Source organism: Triticum urartu, chromosome 6 (genome assembly GCF_003073215.2).
Source record: "Triticum urartu cultivar G1812 chromosome 6, Tu2.1, whole genome shotgun sequence".
NCBI lineage: Eukaryota > Viridiplantae > Streptophyta > Magnoliopsida > Poales > Poaceae > Triticum > Triticum urartu.
The window spans coordinates 11,145,855-11,156,649 of record NC_053027.1 but is presented as its reverse complement, the minus strand read 5'-3'; the positions used below and the strand labels follow the sequence as shown (position 1 = coordinate 11,156,649).

Below are 10,795 nucleotides of genomic sequence, written 5' to 3'. Positions count from 1 at the left end.
TGGATGTGTTGCCCTTCAGAGGTGGTGCCGGAAGGATCAGGGGCGAAGCCAACATAGAGAAGGAGGCGATTGTGATCGCAGCTAAGGGAAGCAAAAGCACGTGGAGGGGCATTCCTCAGCCTACTGGTACATGTCATTCTTCCAGCAAGCGGCGCCAGTTCCAAAATGAAGATTTGCTTAATTGTGAAAGGATGTTTTGTCTCAAACTCTATATGGTCCAAGATATACAATCATTTCTTGAAAATCATATTACTTCCATCCCAAAAAGCTTGTCTTAGATTTGTATAAATGCGGATGTTGGTTCCCTGCTCTAGTTCTTGTAAGCTGAAAATCTGCGTTCTTTCTGCAGTATCTTTGTTTGAAGAGATTAACGGCTGGCAAAGACTAAGTCTCCTCTGGTGTGCATCAATCAAGGGTTACATGTAGTTCTACTTATGCCCAGCCCGGCAAGGTAGCGGGTATATATGGAAGAAGCTATGTTGTTAATCTGTTATATCGTGATTTAAGACCAGCAAATGGTTAGAATATTAACCCTCGGTTAGCATGGTATCCAATATGCCTAGATTGATATAAATTGTTGCCTAGATTGATATAAGTTGTTACATTCACAGGCTATCTTCATGCAAACAGAGTTAGGCATTAACTGATGCAAGCTGGCTCTTCCAGATGGCATCTACTCTGTTTTCAGTGGTGGAAAAAATATATCTTCACAACTATATTGAGCCTTGAGCGTGTTCTGTAGACTGTAGTCCTTTCTTCAAAATTTTTTAAAGCTGGATGTGATACTGGATGGTCTGAATTATCGGCTGTCTAGGTTTTTTCTGCCCTGAGAATAGATCACAAACTGTACCTGCATATTTAATAATTTTTGTGCACATTATGTTTTGCTTCCATGGTTTGTATGCTTTTGAACTATTCCTGTCTTCATTTAGGCATGGATGTGGTTCGCAACTCAGTACTTTATTTCGTTGTCCACAATATTGGCTGATAAATCAGTTAAGTGCCTGATTAATGCCTACTTGGTGGGTCACTGAGTATCTGATTAACTGATTTATTGGCCGATTAACTGCCGTTCACCTATTAATCCCCTACTCACCAGCCGATCAACAGCTAACGATTTCCTTAATATTGTCTTATTTTGCTATCTGTTAGCATACACGATGACAACGAAATTATGTCTTAATTTTTGTTCTCTATGAAATCCAGCCTATTCATATATGGTAGTTGATTGATTGATTTGCTGTATTGCTCAAGAGCTTTAGATAATGGACCATTTATTCATAGTTAATCATGTATTTGAGCTATTAAGAATTTATTTAGGATCTTACTTCAAGACATTTCGTGTCACAGGCCACTGTGGTTGTCTTGAAAGATTGTCCTCCCTCTGTATTAGCAATCTCTTAAATATGCGGGATTTTTCAAATCTGCGGGCATGCTGCAGGAACTCCTCATGAGAAGTAAGCACCCCTTTGGCTAGGTACTGGTTCTCTTATGCATTGAAGTTTATGCCCTTATTTTGTCAGACTTTGGTATATAATCGGGAGCACTTGGTGCCGTGCGAGAGAAACTCCTAGTAGTCCAATTCTATCTGGAGAGATTTTCATTTCTTAATGCCTCAGATCACTGTTAAGAACAATTGAAAGACATGGTTCGAAGCAATGATCACATGACAAGATTGCACCATCAATGTAGTTTACAAATTTTGCCATTGCTCTTGTATGCTCCCACACGCCGTAGCATGACATAACAGGGGACCCCTAAATTCATTAACCTTTCCTCTCCAATATATGGACGTAGTACATTCTTCATGAGATAATTAAAAGACTGGTGCTGTTGTATGCAATGCGAAGACCAGGCAGATGATCCCAATACGAAAGCCAAAGCTCTGCTATTCGGTCATTGCATCCAGACAAAATCAACAAGGCTCTCTGGTCTTTGCTCCAACATCCAACAGTTGGACCAGAGTATTATTAACTATCTGCCAGTGTTTGCCAACCTTTATAGCTTTGTTGAGTACTGCTGTCATTTTCGGTCTCTAGTAATGTAATGTAATAATTACATTACTAAAAAAATCCACTTAGCTGTAAACAGATGGGTAAAAGCTGGAACATGAGAGGTATGTAGTGATTTTTTTTTCTGAAAATAAAAGGTATCCAAAGAAACTATGTCTAACCAGTCAAATCAAGTAGGGCATTCAAATGATAAGAAAAAACAATCTAGAAAATAATCAAAAGTTGCAGTTTTCAGATGAGGAAGGACGAAAGAGATAATAAATGAGAGCTGTAAAGAGAAGGAAGGGTAGCCGTCCATTGCCATCCATGGCCATGGACTTGCAATCCAACTCCCCTATATATACGACACCTACTAACCCCAATCTCCATCCATTCACTCCCTGTCCTCTCCTCTCCTCGCTTAGCTTTCTTCCTCCTTGGTAGCTCTAGTCTCCTTGCTGTGGGTAGCCATGGCGGCCCCGATGTTGAACCAGCTCAACACCCTCGTGGCCAACATGTTCGCCGCGGTAAAGCTATTTACTATTTTGGTGCCAATTATGCGGAAATTCATTTAGGTGGATAGGTAACGCGATATTTGTCGGGGAATTTGATGGTTTTGTTTTGTCTTTATTTGGTGGCTAGGGTTTGCTGGACGATCAGTTCCAGGAGCTGCAGATGCTACAGGAAGGGAGCGCCCCAGACTTCATCGTCAAGGTTGTCACACTCTTCTGCGAGGACGGCGAGCGTATCATCGGCGAGATCGCCAAGCTGCTGTACACAAGCTTCCTTTCCTTTGCTCGCCCGCCCGTGTTGTGTGATCCAACCATTAGTGTAGAGTGGTTAGTTTGATTTTTAGCTTGGGGATATGGTTGCTGTTTTTTCAGAGACAAGCCATGTGTGGACTATGACAAGGTGAGCGGTTTTGTGCTTGAGCTCAAGGGAAGCAGTGCATGGTGAGCTCTTTTCTTCTTCTTTCATGTCCTCTTTGTATGTGATTGTGCAACAGTATAGGAATCGTGATTGTTTCGGTTCTTGACGTGCAAATTAGGTGTTTAGCTCCCTGCTCGATACATGGTAAGGTGTCCAATCATCTTGGGGGAGAATTACGGTCTGTTTCATCATTGTAGTGTTTTATGTCGTAGATCTGACAAGGATGGTCCATTTCCTGCATTGGTTGGACGACTCAACAGTATATATTGATGTTCTTTCGTATTAGTGCCACTTCTGGTCGATATGTGGAGGGCTGAGATCTGTTGGGCATGTTGCAGTGATTTACCATATAGATCCGACAAAAATTATCCGTCCCATACACATTGGGCAGCTCAACAAGTAGATCTTCCCATTTATTTGGGGAGAGGTGACATCCATTTGGCCGTTATACTCATTTAGATTTAGATACGACGAACAACTTTGTCGTCGTACTGTTTTGTGATTTAGATACGACAAGCCGATTGGCCATTGTATTGTTTTATGATCTGCATTCCAGAAACAGTTTGTCTGTTATATTGTTTTATGATTTAGGTCAGACAAACAATTAGGCCATTGTACTGTTGTGTGATATGCATCCGACAAACTGTTTGGCCATTATACTACTATATTATTTAGATCTGACAAATTGTTTGGCCGTTGTTACCGTTTGATGATTTGGATCAGACAAATATGATCTGCTTCCCATGAACCAGACAGCTCAATGAGTACTGTGGTAAGTGGTCCAGCCGATTAAAAAAAATCCATTCAGTCATTGTCATGATCCGACATCGATAAAAAAACATCATATGTTCCACACACATCAAAAGGCTCAAAGAATCACTTCATCTCCTTTTTAAAGTGCGGGCTCCTATAATTAATTTGGGTAGGATTATCATACTGTATTTTATCGTCACATCATTCCATGACATAGATCAGAGAAACATGTTTGTTCAGCCATTGTCATGTTTAATAATTTAGATCTGTCAAATATTATATGTTCCGCACACATCAAGCGGCTCAAAGAGTAGCACTTCACATCGTGGGTCTCTTATAATTAATTTGGTGAGGATTATCATGCTCTCTTTTATCGTCACAACATTCCGTGACATAGATCAGAGAAACATGTTCCGCTGCATTCACATTACTTGGATGGTTTTGTACACTCGAGTTATCTTATATATTCAGGTCAATTGATCCCATTCGAACTAGTTGATAGTTTTGCAAGGTTAGCCTTTGTGTGATTATTAATATACATCAATAGTATTATCCTTAGAAACTAATATTATTATGCCCAAACTGTTCCCTTGCCTAATCAAGTTAAAGTCCATGTATGTTTTTGGTCTATACATGTGATTCTTATGGAATCAGAGGAGTAAGCCAATGAGTCACTACCGCTTTACTCGTAAAATATCTAGCTTATTCAAAGTCATTTATCGTGGATTAGCACTTTCATTAGAGAAACTATACATATTTTCTATTGGATGGATTAATGTTTCATATTGCATATGCTCTGGTGAAATAAATTGCTTTGCTTACACTGGGCTTTCATAGTTGTATTTAGTTGACCTCTTAACTCAGGTATAGATAATCATAGTGCTACATCTATTCGCTTAGGATTCTGAAGTGAAGAGATAGAACTGCAATTTTCATTTTCATTCATTAAAGCGGTTTTTGTGGGTCTTTCTGATTGTATGCTATTGCATATTGCAGTATTGGTGCTCAGAGAGTGAAGAACAGCTGCATTCAGTTCCATCAGTGTTGTCAGGAGAAGAGCAGAGATGGGTTAGTACCTTGTATCATTATGTCACACTATGGTATTTTTGTTCATTGTGTTACTGAAATCTCCATACTGAATGTGATGGCCTAGTGTGCTCTACTCATCTACTGTAACATATTTCCATATTTATTAGTGTTAGTATATTTTGATGCAATTGCATGTTCATTGCCTTTGTAAACTACTCATTTTATTCAGCCTGTATAGAGACACAGATTTGGGTGACTCCACTGAGCTTGTTGGGTTAGGAATATAACTGCGCTAGTACAATTTTCTAGTTAATCATATCCTAATGTTGTATTAAATGTAGGAACACTATTCCATGAATATTTAGAAACAAAAATTGAAGCGATAAGCTGGGTTCTCTTTACAACAGTGACGGCAATGCCCCAATTATCATAGCGTTTAGAGCTATAAAAGGGAAACTAAGTTTTGTCTTCTTCTCTGAATATTGCACATCTATACAATAAATAAACATATAACTTGTTGATGTTTCAGTCTTCCAATTGATGTTACAAGCACCTTTTTACATGTAAGTTTTCAAAATAAAGGTGTCATTCTTTGTTAGAGTTACCCCTTGTCTCTGTTAGATTATTGTCTATGGACGCAAGTGTATATCTTGTTAAGCAAGTATGTCCAGGACTCCAGGGTGATATTCATAAGACCTCTAAATAAGCTGTTACGATAATTCTACCAGAGGAAAAAAAACTATGGAGGCAAATTGTAATGGGATGAGCATTTTTGGTAGTTTTTAATTATTATCATGTTTTTTTCATGAGCTGCTAATTATTAACACGTTTCTTTCGTGAGCTGCAAATGGGAAGGAGTTTCACAAGTTACTGGACTGTTTTCCTTGTAGGTGCCTGAACTCACTGGATTCTGTGAGGAACGATTTCTATGATGTGTGCAGCATGTTCATGCCACATGCTTCAGGTACTACTTTTAAAAAACTCGTCTTAAACTCTTTGTAGCATTACAGTAGTAAAACTGGAATGCGAAGGAGACACTTCTTATCCTAAAATTTGCTTGATGTGAAAAACATTGAACCAAACAAATGAAAAGCTTGTTAATGAGATGAATGTAGTATTTGCAGTGCTAAAGTGTACTCAGAGAGTCAGAGGTACTAAGTTGTCTAGAGTAGTGTTTGGGACTACTGGAAATCTCAGTTGAAAACCTCTGTTGATAGATAACTGGTTTGCATATCTTTTATATATGAATATTAGCTTCAATGTAGCTCGAAAGGTCACTATAGTTTTGCATCAACCTATCACATCATTGATATTTGATACACTTCATGTCTTGCTTCATTGTCTGGATGATGGACATCCTTGCAAATACTCTGCGTTTAATTGTTTGGGCTGTAGTTCTTAGTAAAACTCATTTTCTTATATTGCAAGCATTTCTTAATGGGTTACGCAACTAACCTGTTGTTCTGTTTCTGGTGCAGCTGAGCCAGCAGGTCCAGGCCTTAATCCTTAACTCTAGACTTGAGCGATAAAGCTGGAGCTGCATGTTCTGATGGCACAACACCTTTGAAGTCCTAGAACATGCTCAACCTAGCTTATATAGCTTGGAGTCATTTGCTTATGTGGGGTCTGTAGCTGTCTGGTGGCAAGCTAATCATCTACTAGTATCGATGTCTTTGTTATCATCCGTAGTTTCGTTTGGAATTCTGAGTGGTCAAATAAAAAATTCAGCTGTAGCTGTTTTGTGGATTATTGGTGGTTAATATGGTGTCTTAGTTCTAGTCGGTTTGTTGTTCGTAGAAATGCAGCTGCAGTGTAATCTTTACAATATTGTGCCTCGTCGATCGGTGTACCGACTGTTGTGGTACATTGTGGAGAACAGATTTGATCTATCTATTTTATTTCATATTATTAAGACGAGGCAAACAAGTCACCACCTTTCATCAACTAAATAATTTCCTCTGCAGATTATACAGTATATACAATTATAGCGGATGATGTTTAAAGCCGATAAAAACTAAACATAACAAGTGTGCGAATGTCTGCATTAGAATGGGAACAATGGAAGTTGATCCAAACTAATCATACATTCTTACCAACCTACTAACTCAAGCAGCTAAGCGTGCATTTTGTAATGGTTGGAGCCTCAACTTCTGAACATCTGTTGCTTTAACAGGAAGATATCCTACTCTCGGTGGGGCAGCATATGCCTCGGATCTGACTGAATGGATGTTAGCTGGAGCAACAAGAATTTACTACAGAGAGAGTATATGAAGAGTATTCCTCTCTTGGCTTCAGATTAACTGCTTCCGGCCTCAACTTTTAGAATCCACATGGAAAAAATGCACCAAGTTCGCATACAAGTATATTTAAAGGGCTACTAGTGTATTAAGTAATTTGATCTGAACTATGTTCATGCATTTGGTTTTGTTACCCCACAAGTTTGATTTCTTTGCGTTTCATCACATCCATCTTTACTGACCTACAGTACAAAAATTTGAATTGGCAGACGGCAACACCGATCCAAACAGGCTCTAAGTAGCCCTGTCATCCAGTCAAACAACAGACATCAAACTGACCTCGTAATAAGTATATATAATTTCTCCGACACACTAGTTACATCAGGTACCTCCCAGTGTGACATGATGAGAACAGGAAGGTAATCACTATTAGTTATTACTCCCAATGCGATCTAATTAATTCAACACAAATAGCATTGAGCCATTGGGCACTGGTTACAACACTCACCACTGGTCATCAATACACTAGTTTAAACCAGAGAAGCTGTACAGATCCATTCGGTTGAAGATCAATAATAGTAGTTCATTTCTACATTGTCGCAACCATTTGGTCTTTTGTTCTTCCCGTTGTTTCCTATTCCCACGGCTTTGTGTATCTTTTTTCTCCATTTCTCATCCTCTCCGCATCTACTTTGTATGAGAGTTTCACCTACTTGACGTACTAAGATGCTAATGCTGCTAACATGGAGTACAAGTGAGGCAGGGGGGGGGGGCACTGGAATTTGATATCTAGTCGGGCAAAGATAGTGGTATATATAAAGGGTAGAGGTGAAGTGGGGCACTGGAATATTGTGGTATAAATGAAGGGTAGAAGTGGAATGATGCACAGGCATTTGCTATCTAGTCACGCGAAGATTTGTGGTATGTGTAAAGGGTAAAAGTGAAATGAGGCACTGGAATACAATATCTAGTTACCTATTTGTAATTTTTTGTTGTTGAAATATACTCATATAGGATCTAGTGTTGAAACTCTCGTCAATACAAAGCCAACAGTAAAAACAGATTATGAATAGGACATATGGTTGAGCTAGAAAACTATTTTTTGTCTTCAAAATTGGTTTTAATGTACTAAGAGCACCTACATCCGGACGCCTCAAACCCCCATGAAATGCCCGGATGGACGACCCGGTCAGTGACCGGTCAAAAAAAACCTGACCCAGACGGACGCCTCAAGCCGGCCTCAAATGCCCAGGTTGACCATCACCCCTCATATCCTGCCCAAATATGAGGCGGATATGAGGAGGCCCGGGTGCAACCAGACGTGTCTGCCATGTCGGGACCGACCCACGCTGGCCCACCCTGACCCCACATATAATCGCCCCCATCCGCTCCTTGGACCAAACCTTAGCCATTCCACTCCACTCTCCTCCAGTCCACTCCACACTCAAGCTCCCATCTGGCGATCTCCGGCATGGCAGGCAATGGATTAGAATCCTCCGTCAACTGATCCGTGAACTAGGACCTCATCTCAGGCGTGCCCGAGGAGGAGATAGTCGTCCGCAGTGCGCTCCACCGCCCCCACGAGGAGAATGCCCGACATCTATTGAACTCGATCCGGCGCGAATCCATCGCTTCCGCCCAAATGGTGCATGGATCCGGCGCAAGGCAGGTCATCGCTACCTCGTGGAGGCGGTGTGCTCCATCTGGCATCCAAACGCCCCCCTTCGTTGGCGCGCGGGTGATGGCCATCCTTGGTCCGTCTGCTGAGTGTATGGCATGGTGTGCCTGTCGTGCGAGCTGGAGGGCGCTTGAGGTCGCGACAACCCTCGCTGTAGACGTCGACGAGGTGGAGTCGCACTCTCTGGCGCCTCAACGGATGGCCTGCAACACTGGGCGCCACATCCACACATCATGGTTGACGGGGCCTCCAACCATGATGGATGCCGTTGACCTCACATCGACCGACGACCGGAGAAACACTCCAAGGGGCGCAACCGGCCACTAGACACGGACACGGTGGAGTCGGACGAGCTGCACTTATATTAGGTTTCACGTTGCATGTAATTTTATGGATTTGAGGTTTCTTAATTGATGTATCAGTTGTGGAAGAGATTATTTGAGATGTGACCGTTCACTATGCATGGACGCGCCCGAGCGCGACCATGTTTTTTTTAACACAGTACAGATGCAAGTGCTCATATATGCACGCATACACTCACCCCCTTAAACGCACACACGCACACCCTACCCCTATAAGCACCTCTGAGAGACTGAGCCAGCATATCATCTTGAGATTTTACAAAGTCACCGTAGGCGCCTCTTAGTCGACTGGAACGTCTCCTCCCACTGAATACGCATCGCTGAAAATCTTGAAATAAATCCAAGATAAATGCGAGCACCGAGACTTGAACCCGGATGACTGGAGATACGACTGTCCTTCTAACCATCCAACCATAGGTTGACCACGGGCGTTTGAGGGGTTTGATTTGGTGTATCCAGCCGTAGATGCTCGAATATCATCTTGTTTATCTCTTCCTTTGTGTAGTCAGTAATTTCACATTTCTCTTCGTGTGTGTACTTAGAGATTTGCTTGTTGCATGGTGATAGATTCCTTTTTTGCTTTTTGCATGGAATCTCCTACCATAGGTTGACCGCGGGCGTTTGAGGGGTTTGATTTGGTGTATCCAGCCGTAGATGCTCGAATATCATCTTGTTTATCTCTTCCTTTGTGTAGTCAGTAATTTCACATTTCTCTTCGTGTGTGTACTTAGAGATTTGCTTGTTGCATGGTGATAGATTCCTTTTTTGCTTTTTGCATGGAATCTCCTACCATAGGTTGACCGCGGGCGTTTGAGGGGTTTGATTTGGTGTATCCAGCCGTAGATGCTCGAATATCATCTTGTTTATCTCTTCCTTTGTGTAGTCAGTAATTTCACATTTCTCTTCGTGTGTGTACTTAGAGATTTGCTTGTTGCATGGTGATAGATTCCTTTTTTGCTTTTTGCATGGAATCTCCTACCCAGTAAAAAGTTGTGCCATACAACAAACGCGCCGGCGATTGCTCCTTATAAAACTTGTTAGTAGTCACGACCATAAAACCCCACGTCAAGACATCATATATATCATAGATGACCGATAAAATTAGTCTTTTGTTACACTCTATAGCAACTTCACTAAGAAAACGGGACGTGACAACACAAATTGATTGGACCAGTATCTTACAAAACTTCCATCATTATGTTAGCCACAATAAACTTCACATGTTTTCCAGCAATTCACATGACATCATTAAAATGTTATAAGTATTGGATAAGAAGAATCGACAACACATTCTTACTGGGATAGCATCTTAGGGTTCCTTGAATATATATCTCATGTCGGGTAAATCCTTAGCTCCCTTCCCCATCTTACTTTTTTTTTACGGGGACTTCCCCTCTTACTAATACTACAGAGTGGCTGTTTAGCTAGAGATAATCAAAAGGAGAGACGTAACACTGGAATAGTTATTGGTTAGCGTGGATTGAAGGGTAAGTGCACCATCTACAAGTAATCACGATTAGCATGTGGGAAAGAAGATGTTAAGTATAAGACTGGTAATGGCGTAATGCATGGAGTAGTGAAAAAAATCCATTCATATATACATCTCTGTTATTTATTCCTTGCTACTGCATTTATTGGTCTCTTTACGATGAACACTCGTATTTGGAGTGGTATTACCCAGAAAAACAATAGAAATGCAACTAACCTTATAATTATAATGCCTCCCTCAAGTTACGCACTGACGAGCCAGTGTGACTCTTAGCTCTGACCACTATCGATGAACTTAACACCCATGTTAGATTGTAAAACTAAGAA

The 10,795-nt window shown here is 40.9% G+C and overlaps 1 protein-coding gene and 1 long non-coding RNA gene across 2 annotated transcripts; both read left to right on the top strand.

Moving 5' to 3' along the window:
• The first annotated feature begins 6 nt into the window (after positions 1–6).
• On the top strand, positions 7–647 carry LOC125515110. The gene is made up of 2 exons (XR_007286819.1): positions 7–518; positions 612–647. It is a non-coding gene; the product is annotated as an uncharacterized LOC125515110 (long non-coding RNA).
• Positions 648–2,352: 1,705 nt separating this feature from the next.
• Positions 2,353–6,630, top strand: LOC125515109 (histidine-containing phosphotransfer protein 1-like). The gene is made up of 6 exons (XM_048680537.1): positions 2,353–2,518; positions 2,634–2,764; positions 2,876–2,944; positions 4,671–4,742; positions 5,594–5,667; positions 6,182–6,630. The coding sequence occupies exons 1-6, from the start codon at positions 2,462–2,464 to the stop codon at positions 6,211–6,213; spliced, it is 435 nt and encodes a 144-aa protein (XP_048536494.1). The 5' UTR covers positions 2,353–2,461; the 3' UTR covers positions 6,214–6,630.
• The last annotated feature ends 4,165 nt before the right edge of the window (positions 6,631–10,795 follow it).

Bases quoted from the DNA above. Each gene is read 5' to 3' on its own strand.
- LOC125515109 (XM_048680537.1), top strand. From the start codon at position 2,462: ATGGCGGCCCCGATGTTGAACCAGCTCAACACCCTCGTGGCCAACATG. The intron at 2,765-2,875 runs GTACACAAGCTT...CTGTTTTTTCAG, and splicing joins GGCGAGATCGCCAAGCTGCT to AGACAAGCCATGTGTGGACT. The intron at 2,945-4,670 runs GTGAGCTCTTTT...TGCATATTGCAG, and splicing joins CTCAAGGGAAGCAGTGCATG to TATTGGTGCTCAGAGAGTGA.